This window comes from Mustelus asterias, chromosome 2 (assembly GCF_964213995.1).
Source record: "Mustelus asterias chromosome 2, sMusAst1.hap1.1, whole genome shotgun sequence".
NCBI classification, from domain to species: Eukaryota; Metazoa; Chordata; class Chondrichthyes; order Carcharhiniformes; family Triakidae; genus Mustelus; species Mustelus asterias.
In genome coordinates this window covers 127,787,848-127,814,709 of record NC_135802.1, presented here as the reverse complement: position 1 = coordinate 127,814,709, position 26,862 = coordinate 127,787,848, and the positions used below count along the sequence as shown (strand labels likewise).

At 43.3% G+C, this 26,862-nt stretch overlaps 1 protein-coding gene across 2 annotated transcripts in view; it reads right to left on the bottom strand.

The window, feature by feature from the left end:
- rmp24 (ribonuclease MRP subunit p24) overlaps window positions 1-26,862 on the bottom strand; it is a 75,409-nt gene that overhangs the window by 33,942 nt on the left and 14,605 nt on the right. For both annotated transcript variants that reach the window (XM_078241314.1, XM_078241319.1), the window contains exons 2-4: window positions 19,818-19,931; window positions 16,338-16,360; window positions 16,051-16,250 (exon numbers count right to left, since the gene is read on the bottom strand). In XM_078241314.1, coding sequence (XP_078097440.1) covers window positions 16,051-16,250; window positions 16,338-16,360; window positions 19,818-19,906 — 312 coding nt within the window. In that variant the 5' untranslated portion in view covers window positions 19,907-19,931. The remainder of the gene's footprint in view (window positions 1-16,050; window positions 16,251-16,337; window positions 16,361-19,817; window positions 19,932-26,862) is intronic.

The window sequence follows — 26,862 nt, the reverse complement described above, 5'->3', positions numbered from 1 at the left end:
ACTCTGTTTCCTGTCACTCAGCCAAGTTCATATCCATGCCATCACTATCCCTTTCCATGGCTTCAATTTTGCTCAGTAAGAGTTTTAACAACACCAGGTTAAAGTCCAACAGGTTTATTTGGTAGCAAATACCATTAGCTTTCGGAGCGCTGCCCCTTCGTCAGATGGAGTGGATATTTGCTGCCAAGCTACTTAAAACTCCCATATTCAAGGGTATAGAAGCCTAGCTCATTTAATCTTTCCTCGAAATCTAAACCTCAAGAGCATTAGTAGAATTCTAGTTAGCCTGCACAGAACTCCTTCCAAAGCATGGTGCCAGAACTTCTTCTCTAGATGTGGTCTATCTGGACACTGTATAGCTATAGCAAAACTTCCTCTCCAATATATTCCAGCTCTCCAGTTACTAAGGTTAACATGCCTCAAGTCTTTTTGGCTATTTCTTGTGCCAGGCTGCTACATTTTAGTGATCTATGTACATGGGCTTCTAAATCTCTTTGTCTTCCACTGTTTCTAGCTTTCCAACATAGGAATTAGAAGCAGAAGTAGGTTAAATCAGCCCTTCGAGCCTGCTCTGCCATCCAATCAGATCATGACTTCTCTCTCCCTGGTCTCAAATCAACCTCCCACCTGTTCCCATTCCTCCTTTTCCCTTTTTTTAAAATTAGAAATATGTCCATCTCCCTTTTGAAACCATTCAACGATTCAGCCTCCACCGCGCTATGGGGCAGCGAGTTCCACAAATTCACCACCCTCTGAGCAGTTCTTCCTCATCTCAGTTTTAATTCTATCACCTCTCAACCCATACCTGTGACCTCTTGTTTTAGATTGCGCCATCAGAGGAAGCATTTGGTCTACATTTACTTTATCAATCCCTTTTAAAATTTTATATACCTCGATCAGATCCCCTCTCATCCTTCTAAACTCCAGCGAATACAAACCCAAACTGTTTAATCTCTCCTCATATGTCAACCCTTTCATCCCAGGAATCAATCTAGTGAACCTCCTCTCAACAGCCTCTTATGCCACATCTGTTCTTCTCAAATAAGGAAACCAAAACTGGACTCAATAGTCCAGATGTGGTCTCACCAGCACCCTATACAATAGCAACAACACTTCTCTACTTTCATTCTCCAATCCTTCTGCAATAAATGCCAACATCCTGTTTGTCTTTATTATGTGCTGCACCTGCATACCAACTTTCAGCAATTCATGAATATAGACATCCAGATCCCTCTGCCCAGACGCATTTTGAATCTGCTTTCCTTTTTAGGTAATAACTTGCCTTTCTATTTTTTCTGCTAAAATGGATAACTTCACACTTATCTACATTAAACTCCATCTGCCAAATTTTGGCCCATTCTCTTAGCCTATCTATATCCATCTCTAGATTCTTTGTACCCTCTTCACTGCTTGCTTTCCCACCTATTTTAGTATCATCCACAGATTTTGCTGTATTACACTCTGTCCCTGCTTGCAGATCATTTATATAGATTGTAAACAGTTGAGGTCCAAGGACTGATCCTGCAGCACGTCGCTAGTTATATTTCACCAGTCAGAGAAGAACCCATTTATCCCAACCCTCTGTTTTCTGTCAGTCAGTCAATCTTCAATCCAATCTAGTACTCTACCCCAGTCCCCTGCGATCTCGCCTTCTGGATCAGTCTTTTTGCAGCATCTTGTCAAATGCCTTCTGGAAGTCTAGATATACCACATCCATAGGCTCCCCACTATCCACCTTGATGGTTACGCCCTCAAAGAACTCATGCAAGTTTATCAAGCATGACTTACCCTTCATAAAACCATGCTGACAATGGTGGATTCAGCTTTGTCTTTCCAAATGCTCAGTCATCTCCTCCTTAATGATTGATTCCAGCAACTTCCCCGCCACAGAGGTCAAGCTAACTGGCCTGTAATTTCCTACTTTCTGCCTCTCTCTCTTTGTGAATATGGGCGTCACATTAGCATGATTCCAAACCAATGGGATCTTACCAGAATCCTAGGAATTTTGAAATATCACAGCCAATGCATCCACTATCTCTGTTGTCACCTCCTTTAATACCCTAGACTGCAGGCCATCAGGTGAAAGAGTGAATAATGAAAGAGTACAGTAGGGAAGCATAAATTGGGCTCGAGTTAGAATCATAGATTCCCTGCAGTACAGAAGGAGCCCATTTGGGCCATCGAGCCTGCGCTGACAACAATTCCACACAGGCCCTAATCCTGTAAACCCATGTATTTGCCCCCTGACAAAGAGGCAATTTAGCATATTCCAATCAATCTAACCCACACATCTCTGGAGTGTGGGAGGAAACCCACGTAAACACATGGAGAACACGCAAACTCCACACAGACAGTTACCCGAGGCTGGAATCGAATCCGGGTTCCCGGTGATGTGAGGCAGCAATGCTAACCACAGTGCCACCCAAGATTTTCAATGTTCCCTTGCTTTCATGAAGCTGTAAAATATCTTTCGAAAAACAGAAAAGGGAAAACTGATAAGAGCAGGATATAAATTTACAGAGGGGAAAAAAAACGCCGATTGCTAAAGAAAAAGGTTCGGGGCAGTAATGAACACCAAATCTTTCCATTTTGTGAACTACAATCAGTTGTTGCCTTGGAGTCAGAGGTTGTAAATTCACGTGCCACCACAGACGTGAACACAAATTTAGAAAGACATTTCAATCTACTACTGAAGAACTGCTGCAGTATTGGAAATGCCACCTTTCAGGCGCCATATTAAATAAAGTTTCAATCTTCTTGCTCAGATAGATGTAAGCATTCCCAGGGTGATATCAAAGAGGAGCAGGGAGTGCTCTATATTCTTCCTCAACTTTCACTACAATAAACTTAGATTATCTTGTTATTCATCTACACATTGTCTGTGGGAGCACACATTGGCTGCCAATTTGCCTATATAGCAGTGATTAACTCTTCAAAATTACCATTGGTTATGTGGTGTGATAACTCCTACGAGGTTCATGGGGAAATCACTGATTGATCTTCCTGTGGGGCTCGCAGAGTACGAGGTCCCCTGGTAACAGGCAACTCATTACCTGTGCCTTTTGTAAGGCAGGCCCAGGACTGAGCCAGCTGAACTGTAGTTACAGGTAGGAACTATTGTGTGTACACCACGGTGGTGGTTTTGCTCTGGCATTTTGTAATAAACTACATTCCTTTCCAGTCGGCCTTCCTGAGTCATTACATAAGCGACGAAGAACAAGAAAAGTTTTGGACAGCCTCACCTTTCAATTAACTCGGTAAAACAGTGACGGGGAGATATTGAAAATGTTGCTATTTGGGAAACTGGAAACTCATCTTCCTGACTGCTTTTGGGGCCCTGACTTTCAGCATTATTAGAAGTTTAACCTACTCGGCAGCTCCAATTCAAAGTCTTTTGATGAATTGGTAGATATGGTATTGGATCACTACAACCCGAAACTGTCTGTTATATTGCAACGTTACAGGTTTAACATGGCAAATGGACTCCCTGGGGAACCAGTCACTGAATTCTTGATGAGACTGTGGAAATTGGCAGAACACTGAGTACGAGTCAGCACTTCCGGAAATGTTAAAGGATTGTTTAACAATATTGTGACTCAAAGGAAGCTACTGACTGAACCAACTCTAGATCTCAAGAAAGCCATAGAACATGCCCCTTCCTGCAAAAACAGGGGCCCAGGAGCTTCAGGGGTCCATAGACGGTACCGCCCTCAGAGCGACCCCATACTGCAGAACCAAGTCCCCAGCTGGCAAGGAAGGGTGATTGGAGTTGGAGGCCGAAAGATTCTGGAACTATCCATGGTGGTGGATGGAAAATTTTCGGACTGGAGGCAGGTTGCTAGCGGAGTGCCACAGGGATCAGTGCTTGGTCCTCTGCTCTTTGTGATTTTTATTAATGACTTAGAGGAGGGGGCTGAAGGGTGGATCAGTAAATTTGCTGATGACACCAAGATTGGTGGAGTAGTGAGGTGGAGGGCTGTTGTAGGCTACAAAGAGACATAGATAGGATGCAAAGCTGGGCTGAAAAATGGCAAATGGAGTTTAACCTGGATAAATGTGAGGTGATTCATTTTGGTAGGACTAATTTAAATGTGGATTACAGGGTCAAAGGTAGGGTTCTGAAGACTGTGGAGGAACAGAGAGATCTTGGGGTCCATATCCACAGGTCTCTAAAGGTTGCCACTCAAGTGGATAGAGCTGTGAAGAAGGCCTATAGTGTGTTAGCTTTTATTAACAGGGGGTTGGAGTTTAAGAGCCGTGGGGTTATGTTGCAACTGTACAGGACCTTGGTGAGACCACATTTGGAATATTGTGTGCAGTTCTGGTCACCTCACTATAAGAAGGATGTGGAAGCGCTGGAAAGAGTGCAGAGGAGATTTACCAGGATGCTGCCTGGTTTGGAGGGTAGGTCTTATGAGGAAAGGTTGAGGGAGCTAGGGCTGTTCTCTCTGGAGCGGAGGAGGCTGAGGGGAGACTTAATAGAGGTTTATAAAATGATGAAGGGGATAGATAGAGTGAATGTTCAAAGACTATTTCCTCGGGTGATGGAGCTATTACAAGGGGGCATAACTATAGGGTTCATGGTGGGAGATATAGGAAGGATATCCAAGGTAGGTTCTTTACGCAGAGAGTGGTTGGGGTGTGGAATGGACTGCCTGCAGTGATAGTGGAGTCAGACACTTTAGGAACATTCAAGCGGTTATTGGATAGGCACATGGAGCACACCAGGATGATAGGGAGTGGGGTAGCTTGATCTTGGTTTCAGATAAAGCTCGGCATAACATCGTGGGCCGAAGGGCCTGTTCTGTGCTGTACTGTTCTATCTGTGCTGCACTTGAAGTCCGCCCCAGACAAGGCTACTGAAACTGGCAAAATGTGTACTGCCCAGGCACAAGCCACCTCAGGACAGGGTTTTGCAAATAAACCAGCTGGAGAAGAGGAATAGATGCAGCTAAATTGCATTGCCACACCCAAAGTCGCTCCAATCAAGATCAAACTCCAGGTAAGTGGCCACCCCCTAAACATGGAGACAGACACAGGGGCTGTTATTTATTATTGGAAAGAAATCGTAAGGTGACCCCGCTTGTGCATCTTGCCTTTAAGCCTGTGGGACAGCAAGGCTAGATTGTCCATATATATTGTGTTGGACCACTGTAATCCCAGGTACACACGGACAACAGACAGTCTGACTCCCCCACAGTGGTGCAAGAACCAGGGTCCAGCCTTTTGGGAAGGGACTGGTGACAGAAAATCTGCCTGGATTGGCAACAGATCTTTAAAATGGATACAGGCAATTTAAACTAAGTCACTGGGAAGTATCCTTAAGCGTTCCAGGGAGGCCTCGAAGATCTTGGCCCTAGCCAAGATCTATGTGGACCCAGAGATTCTGGATGGCCATTGTGCAATTCTTGAAGTAGTGGTCGCTGGCCTAGACGCAGGACAACAACCCGGGCTGGCAAGGAAGGGTGATTGTTGTTGGAGGCCGAGTGATTCTGGAACTAGACAGGAAGTCTCTCCACAATAAACTGAAGAGTGAGCATTTTTGTGCTGCACTTGTAGTCATAGGGTCCGTCCCAGACAAGGCTACTGAATCTATGTGGACCCAGAGATCCAACCTAAATACTTTAAGGCACGACTGGTCCCCTATGCTCTACGTGTAAAAGTAGAGGCTGAATTGGAACATCTAAAGGAACTTGGCAATATTCACCCAGTAGAATTTGCTGAATGGGCCACGCCAGTTGTCCCAGTTTTGAAACCTGACAATTTGGTCCGTCTCTGTGGAGATTATAAATTGACTGTCAGATTTTCCTCTTAGACAGATACCCTACACCATGCACAGGAGACTTGTATGCGAAGCTGGCTGGTGGGGGGGGGCACATATTTTCCAGATTAGACACAAGCCATGCCTACCTCCAACTGAAGCTCGAGGTGTCTTCCAGGAAGAATGTCACAATAAATACTCAAAGGACCGTATGAGTTTACTCACTTGCCCTTTGGGGTGTCTTTGGCTTGCGCTATTTTTCAAATGGTGATGGAGAACATCCTTCAAGGGCTGCCCAGAGTGGCACTCTATTTGGATGACATTTTAATCTCAGGAGCTACTGCAAAGGAACATTTGGAGGAGGTTTTACGCCTTTTTTCTGGCGTCCCATCAAAAAGGGAAAAATGTGTGTTCCAGGTCAACGAGATAACGTACCTCGGAGGATCTGAAACCTTATTTCTCTATGAGTTGAGTATAGAAGATGGCATCATCTTGTGAGCAGCCCATGTGATCGTCCTGCGTCTAGGCCAGCGACCACTGCTTTAAGAATTGCACAATGGCCACCCAGGAATTTCAAAGATGAAAATGTGCACAGGGAGCTATGTCTGGTGGCCTGGCATAGACAGTGACATCGCAAACCTGGTCAAGTGGTGCAAAACCTGTCAGGAAAACCAGAAGGCCCCACCAGTAGCCTTGTTGCACCCTTGGGAAAGGCCAGGGAGACCGTGAGTGCGAGTACGTGTAGATGTTGCTGGGCCATTTATGGACACCATGTTTTTAATTTTTAAAACGGGACCCCATTTACCAGTGAGGCGTTTCAGACCTTCCTAAGTGTGAACGGAGTAAGGTACATCCACACGACACCCTACCACCCATCTTCAAACGACCTGGCTGAGCGGACGGTCCAGACATTCAAAAGTGGCATGAAGAAACAAACCACAAGTTCTCTAGAAACAAAGCTTGCACGTTTCCTTTTTAACTATAGGACTATGCTGCATATGATGACGACGGGAATAGCCCAACGGAGCTATTGATGGACTGATGCCTTCAGACTAGCCATAGCCTGACGTTTTCAAATTTGGCCAGCAGCATAAGAGTTAAAACAAGAAGCCCAGGAAAGGGGCCATGATGATCAGAGACCAAATAGAGACTTCAAACCAGGAGATATAGTCCACGTGAGGAACTTTGGCGATGGCTCTCTGTGGATTCTGGGAGTTATTCGAGAAAACATGGCGGTGTCATACAAGGCAATAACCCCCAGGAGGTCCATGGGGAAATCACTGATTGATTTCCCTCTGGGGCTCACTGAGTAGGAGTTCCCTTGGTAACAGGCTGTGGCCTGCCCAACAGGAACACATTACCTGGGCCTTTTATAAGGCAGGCCCTGGACTGGGCCTGCTGAGCAGTAGCAACAGGCAGGGACTAGCGTGTACACCACTCTGCGTTCTGTAATAAACTATGTTCCTTTCCAGTCGGGCTTCCTGAGTCATTACATTGCATTTTGAAGCCAAATTTTTTAAAACCACAAACCTGAAAAAAAATGCCAATTTTCTCTTTTTACCAAATGGTCACTCTTTACTCTTACAGCTACTTGTGTGTGTGAGCCTCAAAGTGTATGGCAGCAAGCTCTTCAACTTCAAAAGGCAGGTCACCTGACCCCAATATTGTCCTTGGTTTAAGTGCTTTCCTCTGACCTTTAGAGAACAGGAGTAGAAAAATCAGGATATCTAAATAAACAATGTTTTGTAGTTTTAAAAAAATCAATTTGAATAAACACACACCAGGTTTTTCTGTGTGTGAAGGTCATTAATTGCAGAGGCAGAAATGAGATCTGGCATTTTTATTGAGCCTCACATATGAACCATAGATGCCCATTGATTTGAAAAGGGTAGAGGGTTAGATTGAATCTGAGGCCCAGTAATTAATCATTACATTTCTCCACCTTGAAAGTGTTCATCTAATGGAATGTTAGCCATTAGTGACACATTGGAACTGATATGGAGTGGAATGTTCAGAATCTGCTCCAAAAGGAAAGGTCATCATATCCCTCTGGCTTCATCTTGGAATATTCCTTCATGAAGACTATCCAGAGGAAGGGTGCCCAGCTTTTTGCCCAATAATTTGCAAACGCCTTAAGGTACTAATTGCAACAGATTGTGATGTTCTGATTTATGAGGTTACAGTGGTAAGAACAGTCCTTTCCAAACCTCAAAACTTAAACAGGACGATGTAGCAAATATGAAATATAGAAGTATTATAGGACTGAGCTATTATGGTTGGATTGCCAGGGCTTGTTGGTAGCATGGGAAGCACAGTATTGACCCCTGATCTGCCGTACATGCTTGTGAAGATTGTAAAATGCAAGACGACAAGTTAATTTATGATTATGAAGTGAGAATAAAATCATGAACAAAAATGCCTAGGAGCAATTATTGATGGCTCATAGCTCTCCAATCATCAATATTACACAATTACTGACAGTCACCATGGGCCAAATGGCCGCCTTCTTAATCGTAAATTTTTTATGATGATCACAACAATCAGGTTTTCAATTCTGACTGAGAATAAAGTAACAGCACTGTAAATATCTCTATACTGTCATTGGTCAACCAATTTAAAATTCTGCATGCTGATGGAAAGCTTGAACTAAAAGAAATTGGTAGCCAATATCAGCTCTCGATAAAAATATAGTCCTTATATTTGAGGGATCCTCACGGCAATGTTTTAGATAAGATTTGTAGTTCTTCCAAGCATTAGTAGAAGAATTCATTATGACTCCTAACGTTCCATCTAATTTTCTTTAATTGTACACTGTCTGTTCATTTCAATGCACCATATCTTTAAAACTTTTAAGCGACCTCACGCGTGCATCATCTTAGACAGGACAACTTGAGTACAGCCTGCATGGTACCCTCTGGGTGATGGTGCATTTGTGCACTTAGTGGGAGTGACTCCAACTGCTAATTAAGTATTCCCCAACGCTCCACTCCTTGACGACCATAACTGGCCCAATAACTTTAGTGTTGCTTAGGCTAGGAAGGGGGAAGGAGGATTAGTTGAAATGAAAATGAACAGAGTTCTCACTCCTGATCATTAACCAATGACCTCCCCTGGAGAGTTATAAGTATTTTTGAATATCAGATGCGGACAAACTCAGTGTCTTATATAGTCAATTAAGGATGGCCAATAAATGCTGGCCTAGCCAGAGATGCCCACATCTTGTGAAATAATTTTTTTAAAGTCGCATGCTGGCACTTTGTGTAGACTTACAGGTGTACAGCATATCAGTTAAAGTTCTGAAGGCCACTTGTACCAGAGGACAACTTCACCGCAGTGAAAGTCAGAGCCTTCATAATTCAGGGACCAAAAGACGGAGGAAAAGAGAATTTTAAGTGATCACCACTAACTTTTTAATGTACATCTGTGCGTTAATTATATACATATATATTTCTAAATATTGACAAGCAATGAAACCAATGTTCATATTAGGGATTAACAGGCAGCACCTGGCCTTTAGGGACCAGCCTGTTAAAGATATGACCACCAATGGCAGAGCATTTAAAATCATCAGTGCTAAACTCTGGAATTCCCTTCATGAACCCCATCATTCTCCTGTAAGATATTCTTTGTAGCCTATCATTATAGGTCGTCAGCCCCAACTTGCCAGATTTGGCTCTGTATTAATTTGTTTTCCATGACCTTGAGGTGCCTTAGGATATTTATTTTGATAAAGGTGCTACATAAACAGTTTTTAACATTATTGATGTAATGTTGGATGCGGCGGGGTGAGGGATTTAAAGGAGTTGGTTGGTAGAGCAGAAAAGACAGAGTTTAGCTTTAAACTCTAGAATAATCTGAGAACATCGTGCTGTTGAAGTCCTGTAGGGTTTCATTGTGGTCCAGCTCAGTTTGCCAGTAGAATCCCTACAGTGCAGAAAGAGGCCAAAGGCCCATCAAGCCTTCACGACAACAATTCCACCCAGGTCCTATCCCCATAACCTCACATATTTACCCTGCTAATTCCCCTGCAATGCACCTAACCCGTACATTTTTGGACTGTGGGAGGAAGCAGGAGCACCCAGAGAAAACCCACGCAAACACGAGGAGAACATGCAAACTCCACATAGACAGTTACCCAAGGTCAGAATTGAACCCAGGTCTCTGGCGCTATGTGGCAGCAGTGCTAACCACTGTGCTGCTTGAATTCCTACAGTGCAGAAGAGTCCATTAGGTCAACTCTCTGACAAAGTATCTTACCCAGGCTCTCTCTCCATAATCCCACACATTTCCCATGGGTAATTCATCTAACCTACACTAAGGGGCAATTTACCAGGCCAATCCATCTAACCTGCACATCTTTGGAGTGTGGGAGGAAACTGGAGCACCTGCTGGAAACGCATGCAGACACGGGGAGAACGTGCAAACTCCACACAGACAGTGACCCAAGACCGGAATTGAACCTGGGTCCCTGGTGCTGTGAGGCAGTAGTGCTAACCACTGTGTAACCATGCTGCCCTAGTTATGCACAAGCTATGTTAAAGTTTGCCCACATTTATCTTTATGTAAATATTGACTGATGGAAAGTGAGCATCATCAGCACAGCTAGCATTTTCTGCCTACCCTATGATAAAGTGATGGTGAGCTGTCTTCTTAAACTGTTGCAGTCCATCTGGTGTAGGTACCTCTGTAGTACTCTTAGGGAGTTTCAGTTTTGACCCTGTGACGGCAACCAATAGTGATATAGTTTCAAGTCAGAATGGTGCACAACTTGGAGAGGAACTTGAAGATGGTGGTGTTGTATGCCCCAGCTGATTTGATTTATTATTGTCACATGTATTAGCATACAGTGAAAAGTATTGTTTCTTGTGCGCTATACAGACAAAGCATACCATTCATAGAGAAGGAAACAAGAGAGTGCAGAATGTAGTGTTATAGTCATATTTAGGGTGTAGAGGAAGATCAAATTAGTGCAAGGTAGGTCCATTCAAAAGTCTGATGGCAACAGGGAAGAAACTATTCTTGAGTCAGTTGGTACATGACCTCAGACTTTTGTATCTTTTTCCCGATGGAAGGTGGTGGAAGAGAGAATGTCCGGGGTGCGTGGAGTCCTTAATTATGCTGGCCGCTTTGCCGAGGCAGCGGGAAGTGTAGGCAGTCAATGGATAGGAGGCTGATTTGCGTGATGGATTGGGCTACATTCACGACCTTTTGTAATTTCTTGCGGTCTTGGGCAGAGCAGGAGCCATACCAAGCTTCCCTTGTTCCTAGCTGGAAAAGGTCACAGAGTTGGAAGGAGTTGCAGGAAGAGACTTGGCTAGTTGTTTCAGTGCATTTTGTAGACAGTACAACACTGCTTCTTCTGTGCATTGGTAGTACTGAAGAGTGTGAATGTTTAAGATGGTGGATGGGGTTCTGGTCAAGCCTCTTGCTTTGTGCTGGAAAACATTGAGCTTTGGGTGTTAGAACAGCATGCATTCAGGCAATGGAGAATATTCCATTACACTCCTGACTTGTGCCTTGTGGATGATGACCAGGCTCTGAGGAGACAGGAGATGAATTCCCAGCCTCTGACCTGCTCTTGTAGCCACAGTATTTGTATGGCTGGTCTGGTTAAGTTTCTGGTCAATGTTAAGGTCCAGTGTGTTGATATTGTGGGTTTCAGCAATGGTAATGCCATTGAAAATCAAGGGGAGATATTTGGACATTGCCTTGTTGGAAATGGTCATTATCTTGCACCTGCGTGTCATGAATGCCACTTATCCCAAGCCTGAATGTTGTTGGGTCTAGCTGCATGCAAGCACAGGCTACTTCAGTATCTGAGGAGTTGTGTAATATACTGAACACAATGCAACCATCAACTAACATCCTTCCTTCTGACCTTATGATGGAGGAAAGATCAGTGTTGAAGCAGCTGAAGATGATTGGGCCTACACTGAGAAACACATACAATGAACTCCTGGGACTGAGATGATTGGCTTTCAACAACCACAGCCATGTTCCTTTGTTCCAGGAATGATTCCAACCAGTGAAGAATCCCCCCCCCCCCCCCCCCCCCCCGCACCCCCTCTCTCCCCCTTCAGTTTTGCTAGGGCTCCTTGATGCCACACTTTATCAAATACAGCCTTGATGAAAAAGGCAATCACACTCACCTCTGGAAATCAACTCTTGTCAATGCTTGGATCAAGGCTATAATGAGATATGGAACCCTGTACCCCTGTGGAACTCAAAACTAAATATTGGTGAGCAGGTTAGTGCTGAATAAATGCTGCTTGTTAACACTGTCAATTACATATTCCATCACCTTGTAGATGATTAAAAGTAGATGGATGGTATAACAGACCGGATTGGATTTGCTCTCCTTTGTGTGAACAGGATAGATGGGTAACTTTCCACATTGTTGAGTAGTTGCCAGTGCTGTAACCTTACTGGAACAACTTGGTTAGGCCTGTGGCTAGTTCTTGTGCGCAAGTCCTCAGTAATAGGCTGAGATGTTGCCAAGGCTCATAGTCTTTGGAGTATTAATGCATTCAAACATTTCTTGATGTCACATGGAGTGAATCAAATTGGCTAAAGATAGGCCTCTTTGATGTGAACCCCAGGAGGAGACCAAGATGGATCAACCATTTCTGACTGAAGATGGTTGCAAATGACTGATGGGCTGCCCCACCATTGTGGACAGGGATGTTTGTGGAGTTGCCTCATCCGATTACTTGTTTAATTGCCCATTATAAGACCATAAGACATAGGAGCGGAAGTAAGGCCATTCGGCCCATCGAGTCCACTCCACCATTCAATCATGGTTGATTTCAACTCCATTTACCCGCTCTCTCCCCATAGCCCTTAATTCCTCGAGAAATCAAGAATTTATCAATTTCTGTCTTGAAGACGCTCAACGTCTCGGCCTCCACAGCCCTCTGTGGTAATGAATTCCACAGACCCACCACTCTCTGGCTGAAGAAATTTCTCCTCATCTCTGTTCTAAAGTGACTCCCTTTTATTCTAAGGCTGTGCCCCCGCGTCCTAGTCTCCCCTGTTAATGGAAACAACTTCCCTACGTCCATCCTATCTAAGCCGTTCATTATCTTGTAAGTTTCTATCAGATCTCCCCTCAACCTCCTAAACTCCAATGAATATAATCCCACGATCCTCAGACGTTCATCGTATGTCAGGCCTACCATTCCTGGGATCATCCGTGTGAATCTCCGCTGGACCCGCTCCAGTGCCAGTATGTCCTTCCTGAGGTGTGGGGCCCAAAATTGCTCACAGTACTCCAAATGGGGCCTAACCAGTGCTTTATAAAGCCTCAGAAGTACATCCCTGCTTTTGTATTCCAAGCCTCTTGAGATAAATGACAACATTACATTTGCTTTCTTAATTACGGACTCAACCTGCAAGTTTACCTTTAGAGAATCCTGGACTAGGACTCCCAAGTCCCTTTGCACTTTAGCATTATGAATTTTGTCACCGTTTAGAAAATAGTCCATGCCTCTATTCTTTTTTCCAAAGTGTACGACCTCGCACTTGCCCACGTTGAATTTCATCAGCCACTTCTTGGACCACTCTCCTAAACTGTCTAAATCTTTCTGCAGCCTCCCCACCTCCTCAATACTACCTGCCCCTCCACCTATCTTTGTATCATCGGCAAACTTGGCCAGAATGCTCCCAGTCCCGTCATCTAGATCGTTAATATATAAAGAGAACAGCTGTGGCCCCAACACTGAACCCTGCGGGACACCACTTGTCACCGGTTGCCATTCTGAGAAAGAACCTTTTATCCCAACTCTCTGCCTTCTGTCTGACAGCCAATCGTCAATCCATGTTAGTACCTTGCCTCGAATACCATGGGCCCTTATTTTACTCAGCATTATCATTCATGACTTGCCGTGGCAGGAATGCAGAGCTTTTCTCAGATGTGTTGACTGTCGAATTGTTTTGTTCTGTCTATTCATAGAATCCCTACAGTGCAGGAGGCCATTTGGCCCATTGAGTCTGCACCAACCACAATCCCGCCCAGACCCTATTCCTGTAACCCCTCATATTCACCCTGCTAATCCCCCTGACACTAGAGTTAATTTAGTATGGTCAATCAACCTAACCTGCACATCTGGGGCGGCACGGTGGCACAGTGATTAGCACTGCTGTCTCAGTGCCAAGGGCCTGGTTTGATTCCCAGCTTGGGTCACTGTCCATGTGGAGTTTGCACGTTCTCCCCATGTCTGCGTGCGTTTCCTCTGGGTGCTCCCACAGTCCAAAGATGTGCAGGTTAGGTGGGTTGGCCATGCTAAAATTGCGGCTTAGTGTCAGGGGGACTAGCTAGGGTAAATGCATGGGGTTATCGGGATAGGGCCGAGGTGGGAGTGTGGTTGGTGCAGTTGTGACTTGGGGATGACTTCAATCCAGAGAATTGGGGTTGGAATGGTGTAGGGGTATACACACAGTACGGAGTACAAGCAAGTGGTAAAAGGTGGCCTTGTCTGAGTCCAGGTCCAGAATTTATTAAGTTAAAACATGGAAACTAAGTATTGGACAGCGAGAGTCAAAAGGTAGTGATGGAAGTAGTGGGAGAGTCTTAGAACCTTAGAAACCTACAGCACAGAGAAAGGCCATTCGGCCTATCGAGTCTGCACCGACCACAATCCCACCCAGACCCTACCCCCATATCCCTACATATTTACCCACTAGTCCCCCTAACCTACGCATCCCAGGACACGAAGAGCAATTTTAGCACAGCCAATCAACCTAGCCCGCAAATCTTTGGAGAGTGTGTACCTAAAGAGAAGAGACATTAAGTGGATCATGTCAGGCAATGAGAGGCGCTCCATAAAGAGAGTACACCAAACCAGGAAAAGTAAAAAAATAAAGGGTGGTCACCCAGTGTCTCATGGACCCAAGAATCTGTTGAGTTGGATGTTCAGATAGAAGTATATCTGAGTCTGCATGTAGATATGTTAAAATGCCTGAATACAATAAATATCGGAAAATGAAATCGAAAGATTTTATAGATCATACATCCTGGAAGTAGTGAAAGCTAATCATTCTTTCCCTCCCTCCATCATTGTAACCACAAGAGCAGATACCACAAAAAAATTGATGCAGTGTTGTACCTTGTTACAAGACGATGTACAAAGAATATTTTTCTGATCTTTTATGATTAAAAACTCGTATGTCTGAATAGCTGGCATTCCCTTTGTGCCAAATTTGAAGTTGAAAATTACTTCATACTTTACACTATTTTCCTAATAGATCTGATGTCATCTGTTACACTGATAATAGGAGAAAGGAAGAACTTTCATTTAAATAGCACCATATCACATCCTCAGGTTGTCTCAAAAGCATATCATTTAAATTACCTTTAAACAGTGCAGTTACTGCTACTTTACAGGAAAAGAATAGAGTACAGATGATGATAGGCATGTAGTTCTCTATAGCCATCTGAATTCCTCAGTATAAATGACAATATTCAGAATCCAACGGCATTGCAAACCTATCACTGTGAGCAGTTACAAATCCAGGTGTTGTCTAAATTCTTCCTGCTGCAGCAAGGTAAACAAAGGAAGACACTCTCCATCATTGCACTCATTTAGATTCTTGAACTTTTACTGATTATATATTTATACATTCTTTCAAAATTCCTGATTCCTTTTGGGAAACCAAGACGTACAAGAGCGTCAGGTGCACAGGAACTCTACCACCTGCAGGTTCCCCTCAAAAATCATGCATCATCCTGAACCGAAATTATATCATGTTCCTTCACTGTTGCTGGGTCAAAATCATGGAAATCACTTCCTAACAGCATAGCGGTTGTATCCACACCATACATACTGCAGTGGTTCAAAGCAACAGCTCACCAACATCTTCTTGAGCAATCAGATGGACAAAATAAAAATGCCAGCTTTGCTAGCAATGCCCACATCACATGAACAAATAAAAACAATTAGACAAATATAGCTCCCAAAGCAATTTTTTTTTCAAAGCTCCTCCTACAGTAGGACAGCACAGTGACCTACAGTGTCTCACACATAGAAATGTTGAAAAGACTGCTGCTCCAGAAAGAAATTCCGGCTTTAGACCCACTTATCCACAGTGACAATCATTGAATTTTGTGGTGTTTGCTATATATATATATTGGACATTATCCTAATTCAGCGTCTGACAGCTCTATTTGACTTGAAGGCCAGAATTTGCTCTAGGATGTTGAAGCTCAGAGATATAGTGAAAACAGAGAGAAAAATCAGGGTAAACATAACAGCAGGTTTCTTACACATTGAGGGGATTGGTTCAAATCTTACCAATGTGCTCCTAGAGTTTCTATATTTCTGCAGCTGTCGTACTTGTTTGAAATTAAGTTTCCAATTGGCTGCTTCATGTTGCAGTAGTTTTTTTATCCGCCTCGTCATCCTCCTTTTGGATTTCAGTCGTACTCTGTGGTTTCCAAGAAGAAAGCATTCGAAGCAGTGGCTACACACTCCTTGTGGTTTAACTTTCATACCTGCAAGGAAAAGACATGGTTAATGAAATTTGGTTCAAAATTTGCATTTAATCCAAACAATGAAGCAGCACAATGTTTTATACTAACCTGTTACAGACTGATGCGTCCATCTGAAAGAGAAAAATAAAATAAAAATTTATTTAAACCAAGACTTTATTATGCAGTAAGAAATGCTGGGAATGCTCAGCAGGTCCAGCATCTGTGCAAAGAGAAATGGCTGAGGAAGAGTCATTAACCTGAAACATTAACATTGTTTCTCACGCCACAGATGCTGCCAAACCCAAGTATTTCCAGCATTTCCTATTTTAATTTCACAGTTCCATAATCTAGAATTCTTAGCTCTTAGAATGATGCAGTACAATTTCACAAAATGATCACCAAAAAGCTCAAGGTTTAACAGATAACTAAGTGTTCAAAATCTGAATAATCTATACCAGCTTGTCTTTTGCTTTGGTAGGACTCTATTTATATTCTAACAGGCAGGGAAAATATCACCTTAAAAATGAACAGATGCCTGACACTGGCAAGGAATTGGTAGCGGCAGCAAAGGTGGCCACAAGATGTAGGCTGAGCTTCAAGCAGGCCTATAAAACCCAGCAATGCAAGAATGCTGCCCTGTAATCACCCTAATCAGTGATTTTTAATAAACTTTTGAGTTACAGCTATTCTGATATTTCTAAATTCACTTCTATAGAATAATTAAGGTACATTTGACAATGATATATCACCCTATTCTCTCCATTGGTCCTTGGCGGTCATTTTGGAACAATTGCTTTTTGAATGTTACGTAAAAACAAGCCGAAAGATCTCAACATGGATTTAGCACAGCAACACACAAACACATACTTTATTTTGAAATCATTGTAATTTATAAAATTTCTATCTACTGAAAACAGTAGTACAGGTACAGTGGTCAGCTTGGTTTAAAACAATAGATTTATTTTAATACTGATTCTCAAACTTCTGCATGGTGGTATCCTCTTCATGTGATGGATACATTCCCTGAAATCCCAACATATACTGATATATTCCTGAAAACACTTGCAAATATTGGCACATTACAGCAAACCTCCTGGACATACTGCCATACCTCCCAGAGAGCTTTGCAAACATTAACACACTCCTGCTGAACTTATGCAATACCGACACCTCCACCCATATTAGCCCACTCAGAATTCAAAGGCAGCACACAAGGGAAAAAGAGTGCTTCCATTGCAGAATATATATTGAGTAAAAGAGCAAGGAGTTATGCTGAACTTTTAGAAGATACTACTTAAACCTTACTGTTCTGTGTACAATTCTGGGCACCACACTATGGGAAAGACGTGAACGCACTGGATAGAGTGCAGAAGAGGTTTGCAGGAATGGTTCCAGGGATGAGAAACTTCAGTTATGGGGATAGATTGGAGATGTTGGGACTGTTCTCCTTTGAGAAAAGAAGGCTGAGAGGAGATTTTATAGAGATGTTCAAAATCATGAGGGGGCTGGACAGAATCGTTGGAGAAACTTTTCCCGCTCATAAAAGGATCAAGAACTAGAGGGCACAGACTTAAAGTGATTTGCAAAAGAAGCAAGTGTGATGCAAGAAAAAGCTTTTTCACTCAGTGAGTGGTTCCAGTCTGGGGAATGCACTTCCTGGAAGTGTGGTGGAGGCAGGTTCAATCATGACATTCAAGAGGACATTAGATGACCATTTGAATAGAAACAGTGCGCTGGGATACAGGGAAAAGGTAGGGGAATGGTACTGTGTCATGATGCTTGTTGAAGAGCTGGTGTATTTGATTGGCCAAATATTCTCATTTCTGTGATTCTGTATTATAATAGGACAGAAATAATGTTCTAATAAGTCAAGAATTATAGAAAAATACAAAATATTGAGAACAATTTAAGGTCCTAAGTACCCACTCAGAAAAGCTTTGGTTTAGAAAGTTTTAGTGAAGCCATGATTATAGCAGCTTTGTTGCTTTAAAAGAATACTGCAGACAGGGAATTACAATTTATTCAACATGATTCACCATTTGATATCCCCTTCAGCTGAAAATAAAAAGTTACTTTGAAAAGTAGCAGTATAAACCATAACTCATACACTTTTGGCTAGGCTATCTGCAGCTGCCCAGCATCCTGCGACATTCAGATCTGGGGAGGAAGAACCATGAACTAAGAAATGTCACATGTAGGCTTACATTAATACTGCAATGAAGTTACTGTGAAAATTGTTTCCATTCCCCAAAACGGATTAGAGCATTTCAATTTCTGTGATGCCCAAAACGACAAGGCAAACTTTTCTTAGTGTGAGCAAGTTGAAATAATCAGAAATGATTTTTGAGATTCCCTCGTACTTCACAATCATTCACTGTGTGTCAAATTAGAGAATATCTGTACACAGCTTCCAACATCTCCATATAATGAAATAGTATAGTAAAAGATTCTAAGAGGGGTCATGGTGGGAACATTAACTTAGTACTGACCTAATTATAGAGACATTCATCCAAAATGGACAAAATTGGATTTTCACTTTCTCCCAGTACGAACATGGTTATCATTTTGTTTAAAACTAATTTCTCCTTTACTTTAAAGTGGTGATTATTACAAGCATGGAGATTGCTTACTTGTCTCATTTGCGCAGTGAGCTCCCTCTCTCAAATGCAAGTTAACTACTGAAAAAGGATTGAAAAGGGGATGTGTCAAAATCACAAATCATTTTTGATTTAAGATATTTCAAAAATGTTTTTAGCAGTTTATAAACAGGTGTTATGAATAGACTGACACAGTCAGTCAGATCATTTGCAAATTATCTGGTCAACCCAAAGGTGGATCAATCTAAAATCCACTTTGCAATAGTATAGGATGTTGGTGAGGCCACACTTGGAGTATTGTGTGCGGCTTTGGTGTCCTTATCTGAGGAAGGATATCCTTGCTATACTGAGTGCAGTGAAGATTTACCAGGCTGATTCCTGGGATGGCAGGTCTATCATATGAAGAGAGAGGAAGTTGGTTAGAAATATATTCATTGGAGTTTAGAAGAGTGAGAGGGAATCTCATAGAAACTTATAAAATTCTAACAGGATTAGACAGGGTAGATCCAGAAAGAATGTTCCCGAAGGTGGTGGAGTCCAGAACCAGGGGTCATAGTTTGAGAATAAGGGGTCAACCTTTTTAAACTGAGGCGAGGAATAATTTCTTCACCCAGAGTGTGGTGAATGTGTGGAATTCACTACCACAGAAAGTAGTTGAGGCCAAAACGTGCGATTTCAAGAAGAACTTAGATATAGCTCTTGGGGTTAAAGGGATCAGGGGATATTTGATGGGGGGGGGGGGGGGGGGGCAGGGGAAGAGAAATCAGGATATTGAATTTGATGATCAGCCATGATCATAATGACTGGTGGAGCAGGCTCAAAGGGCCGAATGGCATACTCCTGCTTCTAGTTTGTGTGTTTCTAATCTAAAACGTCTCAATTTGGCAGGACGTAATCTCTACAGTACACTCTTAAATTCAATTGATCAGTAATATGGTAACAGCAGCAGTGAAAGAAGTTGGTTAAAGTTAGCCAATTGTACATTACTTACAAGAGGTAACGTGCCTCTGCTGGACATGTTTCCCTCAGCTGAAAAGCTGAATTCTTGAGAAATTGCAGTCTTTTGGCAACATCGACCATGTTACAGCATCAGCAGGTTGTAGATCTAGACAAATTGAAATGTATATCAATCAGTACTAATTATTAATTACCAAAAGATTGCTTACATATAAAGAAACAGTATTCTTTGTTGCAATAATATTTCTGGTGAACTTTCCTTGGAGCCCACAGTTCAAATTCTAGCCTCCATTGACATTGAACTTGCATTGGACTTCCCAACCCATAAGGAAGCAGCACTGCCTTTTCTCAAAGCTCCTAACTGAACAGGACCAGGAATATTGGGAGGCAGACCTCACTGACAAGGCCAGCATTTATTACCCATCTCCAATTGCCCTCAAGAAGATGGTGGGGAGTCAGCTTCTTGAACGACTTCATGAAGGTGCAGCCGCAGTGATGTTAATCTAGGGAGTTCTAGACCAACAACTGAAGGACCATCGATATAGTTCCAAGTTTGAATGGAGGGCAACTTGGAGGTGAGGTATTCCTATGCACCTGCTATCCTTATCCTTCAAGCTGACAAGAGACAACTGTGTTGGAGGGTATTGCTGAAGAAGCTTTTGTGAGTTGCTGCAATGCATCTTACAAGTGGTACACAGTGTTGGTGGTGGAGAAAGTGAATGTTAAAATGGCGGATGGTGTGTTAATAATGTGGGCTACATTGTCCTGAGTGCAATTAAGCTTCAAGTGTGTTGGTGCTGCAGTCATGTATGTGAACAGTTTTCCATCATGCTCCTGACTTGTGTCTTGTATTTGGTGAACAGACTTTTGGTTGGGGGAAGTGGGGAGCAGCTGGTGAAAAGGTAAGTTACTCCTAAAATAGCCTCTGACCTGTTCCTATAATCAAAGTATTTGTGCATCATGTTTCTAGTCAATGGTGGCCTCCAGAATGTTCATGCTGGGTGATTCAGCATCAGCAATACCACTGAATGTCATGGGGAGGTGGTTAGACTCTCTCCCATTGGAGACGGACATTGCCTAGCATTTGTGGGGCACAAATGTTGCTTGTTACTCATCAGGCAAATCTTCAACATTGTCCAGGTCTTGCTCTTTGCAGCCAAGGACTGCTTCACTACGAGGAAGGCAAGAAAACTGAGCACTGTGCAATCTTCAGCAAAAATACCCACTTCTGACCTTATGATGGACGGAAGGTCATTAAAGAAGCAGCTGAAAATTGTTGAGCAGAAGACACTACCCCAAGGAACTCCTGCAGCAATGTCTTAGGACTGAGGTGATTGGTCTCCAAAAACCCAACTATCTTTCTTTGTTCTAGGTATGATCCCAGCCTGTGTAGAGTCTCGCTACCACCCGCCAAATTTCTACAACAAATACATTTAATTGGCCATCTTTGATGCCACACTTTGTCTAATGCTGTCTTGACATCAAGTGTCAGTGACTCTTATCTCACTTCACAAGTTCAAATATTTTCTGTGTTTGGACCAAGGCATTATGTAATGAGGTCTGGAACAGAGTGGTTCCCAGAACACAAACTGTGTTTCCATGAGCAGGTTATTGGCAAATGATGTTACGAATAAGAGATTTTAAAAAATTATCAGGTTTTGGGCTGTCTTTTTAATGCAAGGTAAAAAGCAGTAATGTCAGCTGACACGCGTTCTGCCAACAACTGGTCTGTGTGGCATGGTTACCATGAGGACCAGGGGCCCAGGTTAAATCCTATTGAAGTGTATTTCACAAAATACACAAGAGAGGCAGCTGTTATACAATGGGGAGACTTACAGATTCTAAGGCAGCTGTTCTTGTTTTTCTGTAGACTTGCAGTTTGCCAGTCAGTCTTAATAAAAACCCTACAAAGAGAGACAGAGACACAGAGGAATGGCGACAACATAACTAATGTGGTCTGCAGGGGGAAGGGCTGTTTGATCAGTTAGCTTCCAGTCAGAATGCTGGGGAAGGTTTCTCAAGTGGTCAAAGAGAAGGAACCTGTAGCAGTTAAGGAGATTTGCCAATGGCGAGGCTGGGAGAAGGAATGACGATGTGGAGATGCCGGCGTTGGACTGGGGTAAACACAGTAAGAAGTTTAACAACACCAGGTTAAAGTCCAACAGGTTTATTTGGTAGCAAAAGCCACACAAGCTTTCGGAGCTGCAAGCCCCTTCTTCAGGTGAGTGGGAATTCTGTTCACAAACAGGGCATATAAAGACACAGACTCAATTTACATGAATAATGGTTGGAATGCGAATACTTACAACTAATCAAGTCTTTAAGAAACAAAACAATGTGAGTGGAGAGGGCATCAAGACAGGCTAAAAAGATGTGTATTGTCTCCAGACAATTGGGTTCATGTCACACTATCTGTAACCCCCACAGAGTTTCACTGGCTGTCTTGTCTGGAGACAATACACATCTTTTTAGCCTGTCTTGATGCTCTCTCCACTCACATTGTTTTGTTTCTTAAAGACTTGATTAGTTGTAAGTATTCGCATTCCAACCATTATTCATGTAAATTGAGTCTGTGTCTTTATATGCCCTGTTTGTGAACAGAATTCCCACTCACCTGAAGAAGGGGCTTGCAGCTTCGAAAGCTTGTGTGGCTTTTGCTACCAAATAAACCTGTTGGACTTTAACCTGGTGTTGTTAAACTTCTTACTTAGAAGGAATGACCACAGTGGGTCTTATTGCTGAAAACTGATTTGGGAATTCTCAGGAAACTGATGGAAAGGACATTTGGCAGACAAGGGATTTTAAACTCAGCAAAATTGGAAGAATTAAACCCACTGAAAGCCGGCAGTGATTGTGGATAGTTTCCTATAAAACCGCAATTCGATATAGAGTGAGAGATTAGTGGTTGGGTAGAGTCATTAACAAGGGTTATCTTTTCTATAATTTAGTGCATTTGTCACCCGAGTAGTGTTTGTTGATTTTAGTTTGTTAAAAGTCTTAAAACATAAACTCTTTTTGTACGGGTTCTTATAAGTCAGTCACTGGAAATTCTACTTTTTAAGAAATGGCATCCTAACAGTAATTGCCACTTGATAACACTTCTGACAACACCTTCCAGCACTTTACTTAGGATTAAGAAAAGGATGATGAGACAGTAATTAGCCAGGTCGGACTGTGCTTTTTGTGGGCTAGACATAAGTAGCTGGGAAATTTTCCACATTGTCAGTTGGATGCCAGTGATGTAGTTGTACTGGGTCAGCTTGGCTAGAGTGACAATAATTCTGGAACAGAAGTCTTTAGCACCAAGAGCCTGAATGTTGTCAGGGACCCTAGTCTTTGTCGTACCCAGTCCTTGATAACACATGGAGTGAGTCAAATTGGTTGAAGTCTGGCATTTGTGATGGTGGGGATCTCAGGAGAAAGCAGGAGGGATCAATGGCTCAGCACTTCTATCTGAATGTTTTTGCAAATGTCTTGTCTTTCATGCTGGGCTCTGTCATCATTTTAAGGTGGGCATATTTCCTCCTCCAGTTAGTTGCTTAATTGCTGCCACAATTCATGACTCAATATGGTAGAACTGCAGAGCTTGATCGGATCCACTGGTTTTGCGATTGCTTAGCTCTGTTCTATAGCATGCTGTTTAGCTTCATCAGGTTGCAGTTTATTTTTAGGTATGCCTGCTGCTGCTCCTGGCATGTTCTTCTACACTATTCATTAAGCTAGGGAAAATAGCTAGTCAGGCATATCAGAATCATAGAATCCCTATAGTGCAGAAGGAAGCCATTCAGCCCATTGAGTCTGCACCAACTCTCCGACTGAACATCTTAACTAGACCCTGACCCTGGAACCCCAAGTATTTAGCCCGCTAATCCCCCTAACATACACATCTTGGGATACTTCGGTTAATTTAACATGGCCAACCAACCTAACCTGCACATCTTTGGACTGAGCACCCGGAGGAAACCCATGCAGATACAGGGAGAACGTACAAACTCCACACAGTCAGTCACCCAAGTCTGGAATCGAACCCAGATCCCTGACACTGAGGCAGCAGTGCTAACCACCGTGCCGCCTCATGTCAAGCCATAAGCTTACAGGCTGTGGATGAATACAATTCTGCTGCTGCCCCAAAGCACTTCATGGATGCAGTTTTGAATTGCTAAATCTGAATCAATCCCATTTAGTAGTGATAGTGTCACACAAGTTGGAGGGAGTGTTCTCAGTATAAAGATGGGATTTTGTTCTCATAAGAACGAGTTGTCACTGCCTGCCAAGGATAGATGCAACTGTGAAGATGGACTGGTGAGGATGAGGTCAAGTAGATTTTTCCCTCTAGGTATTCCTGTCACATGCCAGTCTGGTAGCTGTCCTTCAGGACCATAAGACCATAAGACATAGGAGCGGAAGTAAGGCCATTCGGCCCATCGAGTCCACTCCACCATTCAATCATGGTTGATTTCAACTCCATTTACCTGCTCTCTCCCCATAGCCCTTAATTCCTCGAGAAATCAAGAATTTATCAATTTCTGTCTTGAAGACGCTCAACGTCTCGGCCTCCACAGCCCTCTGTGGCAATGAATTCCACAGACCTACCACTCTCTGGCTGAAGAAATTTCTCCTCATCTCTGTTCTAAAGTGACTCCCTTTTATTCTAAGGCTGTGCCCCCGTGTCCTAGTCTCCCCTGCTAATGGAAACAACTTCCCTACGTCCATCCTATCTAAGCCGTTCATTATCTTGTAAGTCTCTATCAGATCTCCCCTCAACCTCCTAAACTCCAGTGAATATAATCCCACGATCCTCAGACGTTCACCGTATGTCAGGCCTACCATTCCTGGGATCATCCGTGTGAATCTCCGCTGGACCCGCTCCAGTGCCAGTATGTCCTTCCTGAGGTGTGGGGCCCAAAATTGCTCACAGTACTCCAAATGGGGCCTAACCAGTGCTTTATAAAGCCTCAGAAGTACATCCCTGCTTTTGTATTCCAAGCCTCTTGAGATAAATGACAACATTACATTTGCTTTCTTAATTACGGACTCAACCTGCAAGTTTACCTTTAGGACTCGGCCAGCAATGATGCTACTGAGCCATAGGTGGACAGTGAAGTTTCCTCCAGAGTACATTCAGTACCCTTGCTACCCTCAGTGCTTATTCCAAATAGTGTTTAGCATGGAGGTGTACTGACTCTCAGTGGAGGCAGAGCAGTTGTTGATAATCAGCAGAAGGTTTTCTTTCCTCTGTGTGGCCTAATGCCATGTGATCTCATAAGGTCTGATGTTAATGTTGAAGACTTTCAGGACTACTCCCTTCTGACTGTCCCCCACAGTATTGCCATCTCTGGTAGATCTGTCCTGTAGGCTGGACAACACATCCCAGGGATAGTGATGGAGAAGTCTGGGATAGAACCATAGAAAATTCCAGCTCAGAAACAGGCCTTTTGGCCCTTCTTGTCTGTGCCGAACCATTTTTTGCCTAGTCCCACTGACCTGCACTTGGACCATACCCTTCCACACCCCTCTCATCCATGAACCCGTCCAAGTTTTTCTTAATCCGACAGCTCATTCCACACTCCCACCACTCTCTGCGTGAAGAAGCCCCCCACTAATATTCCCTTTAAACTTTTCTCCTTTCACCCTTAACCCATGCCCTCTGGTTTTTTTCTCCCCTAGCCTCAGCGGAAAAAGCCTGCTTGCATTCACTCTATCTATACCCATCAAAATCTTATACAGCTCTATCAAATCTCCCCTCAATCTTCTACGCTCCAGGGAATAAAGTCCTAACCTATTCAATCTCTCTCTGTAACTCAGCTTCTCAAGTCCCGGCAACATCCTTGTGAACCTTCTCTGCACTCTTTCAACCTTATTTACATCCTTCCTGTAACTAGATAACCAAAACTGTACACAATACTCCAAATTCGGCCTCACCAATGCCTTATATAACCTTACCATAACACTCCAACTTTTATACTCGATACTCCGATTTATAAAGGCCAATGTACCAAAGGCACTCTTTACGACCCTATCCACCTGTGACGTCACTTTTAGGGAATTCTGTACCTGTATTCCCAGATCCCTCTGTTCAACTGCACTCTTCAGAGTCCTACCATTTACCCTGTACGTTCTACTTTGGTTTGTCCTTCCAATGTGCAATATCTCACACTTGTCTGCGTTAAATTCCATTTGCCATTTTTCAGCCCATTTTTCTAGTTGGTCCAAATCCCTCTGCAAGCTTTGAAAACCTTCCTCACTGTCCACTACACCTCCAATCTTTGTATCATCAGCAAGCTTGCTGATCCAATTTACCACATTATCTACAAATATGTCAAGAGTAAAAGGATGAGATGTGAAGGCATAGGACCCTTAAAAGGTGAAGGGGGAAAAGTTTGTGCGGAACCGTTAGAAATGGCGGAGGTGCTTAATGAATACTTTACCTCGGTATTCACGGTGGAAAGGGATCTGGGTGGTTGTACTGCAGGTTTGCGGTGGACAGAAAGGATCGAGCATGTGGACATAAAGAAAGAGGATGTGTTGGAACTATTGAATGGCATCAAGGTTGGTAAGTCGCCGGGACCGGATGGGATGTACCCCAGGTTACTGTGGGAGGCGAGGGAGGAGATTGCGGAGCCTTTGGCGATGATCTTTGCATCGTCGATGGAGACGGGAGAGGTTCCGGAGGATTGCAGATGTGGTCCCTATATTCAAGAAAGGGAACAGGGACAGCCCGGGAAATTACCGACCGGTGAGTCTAACCTCAGTGGTTGGCAAGTTGATGGAGAGGATCCTGAGAGACAGGATTTATGATCATCTAGAGAAGTTTAGTATGATCAAAAGTAGTCAGCACGGCTTTGTCAAGGGCAGGTCGTGCCTTACGAGCCTGGTTGAGTTCTTTGAAAATGTGACCAAACACATTGACGAAGGAAGAGCAGTGGATGTGGTCTATATGGACTTCAGCAAGGCGTTCGATAAGGTCCCCCATGCAAGACTTCTTGAGAAAGTGAGAGGGCATGGGATCCAAGGGGCTGTTGCCTTGTGGATCCAGAACTGGCTTGCCTGCAGAAGGCAGAGAGTGGCTGTGGAGGGGT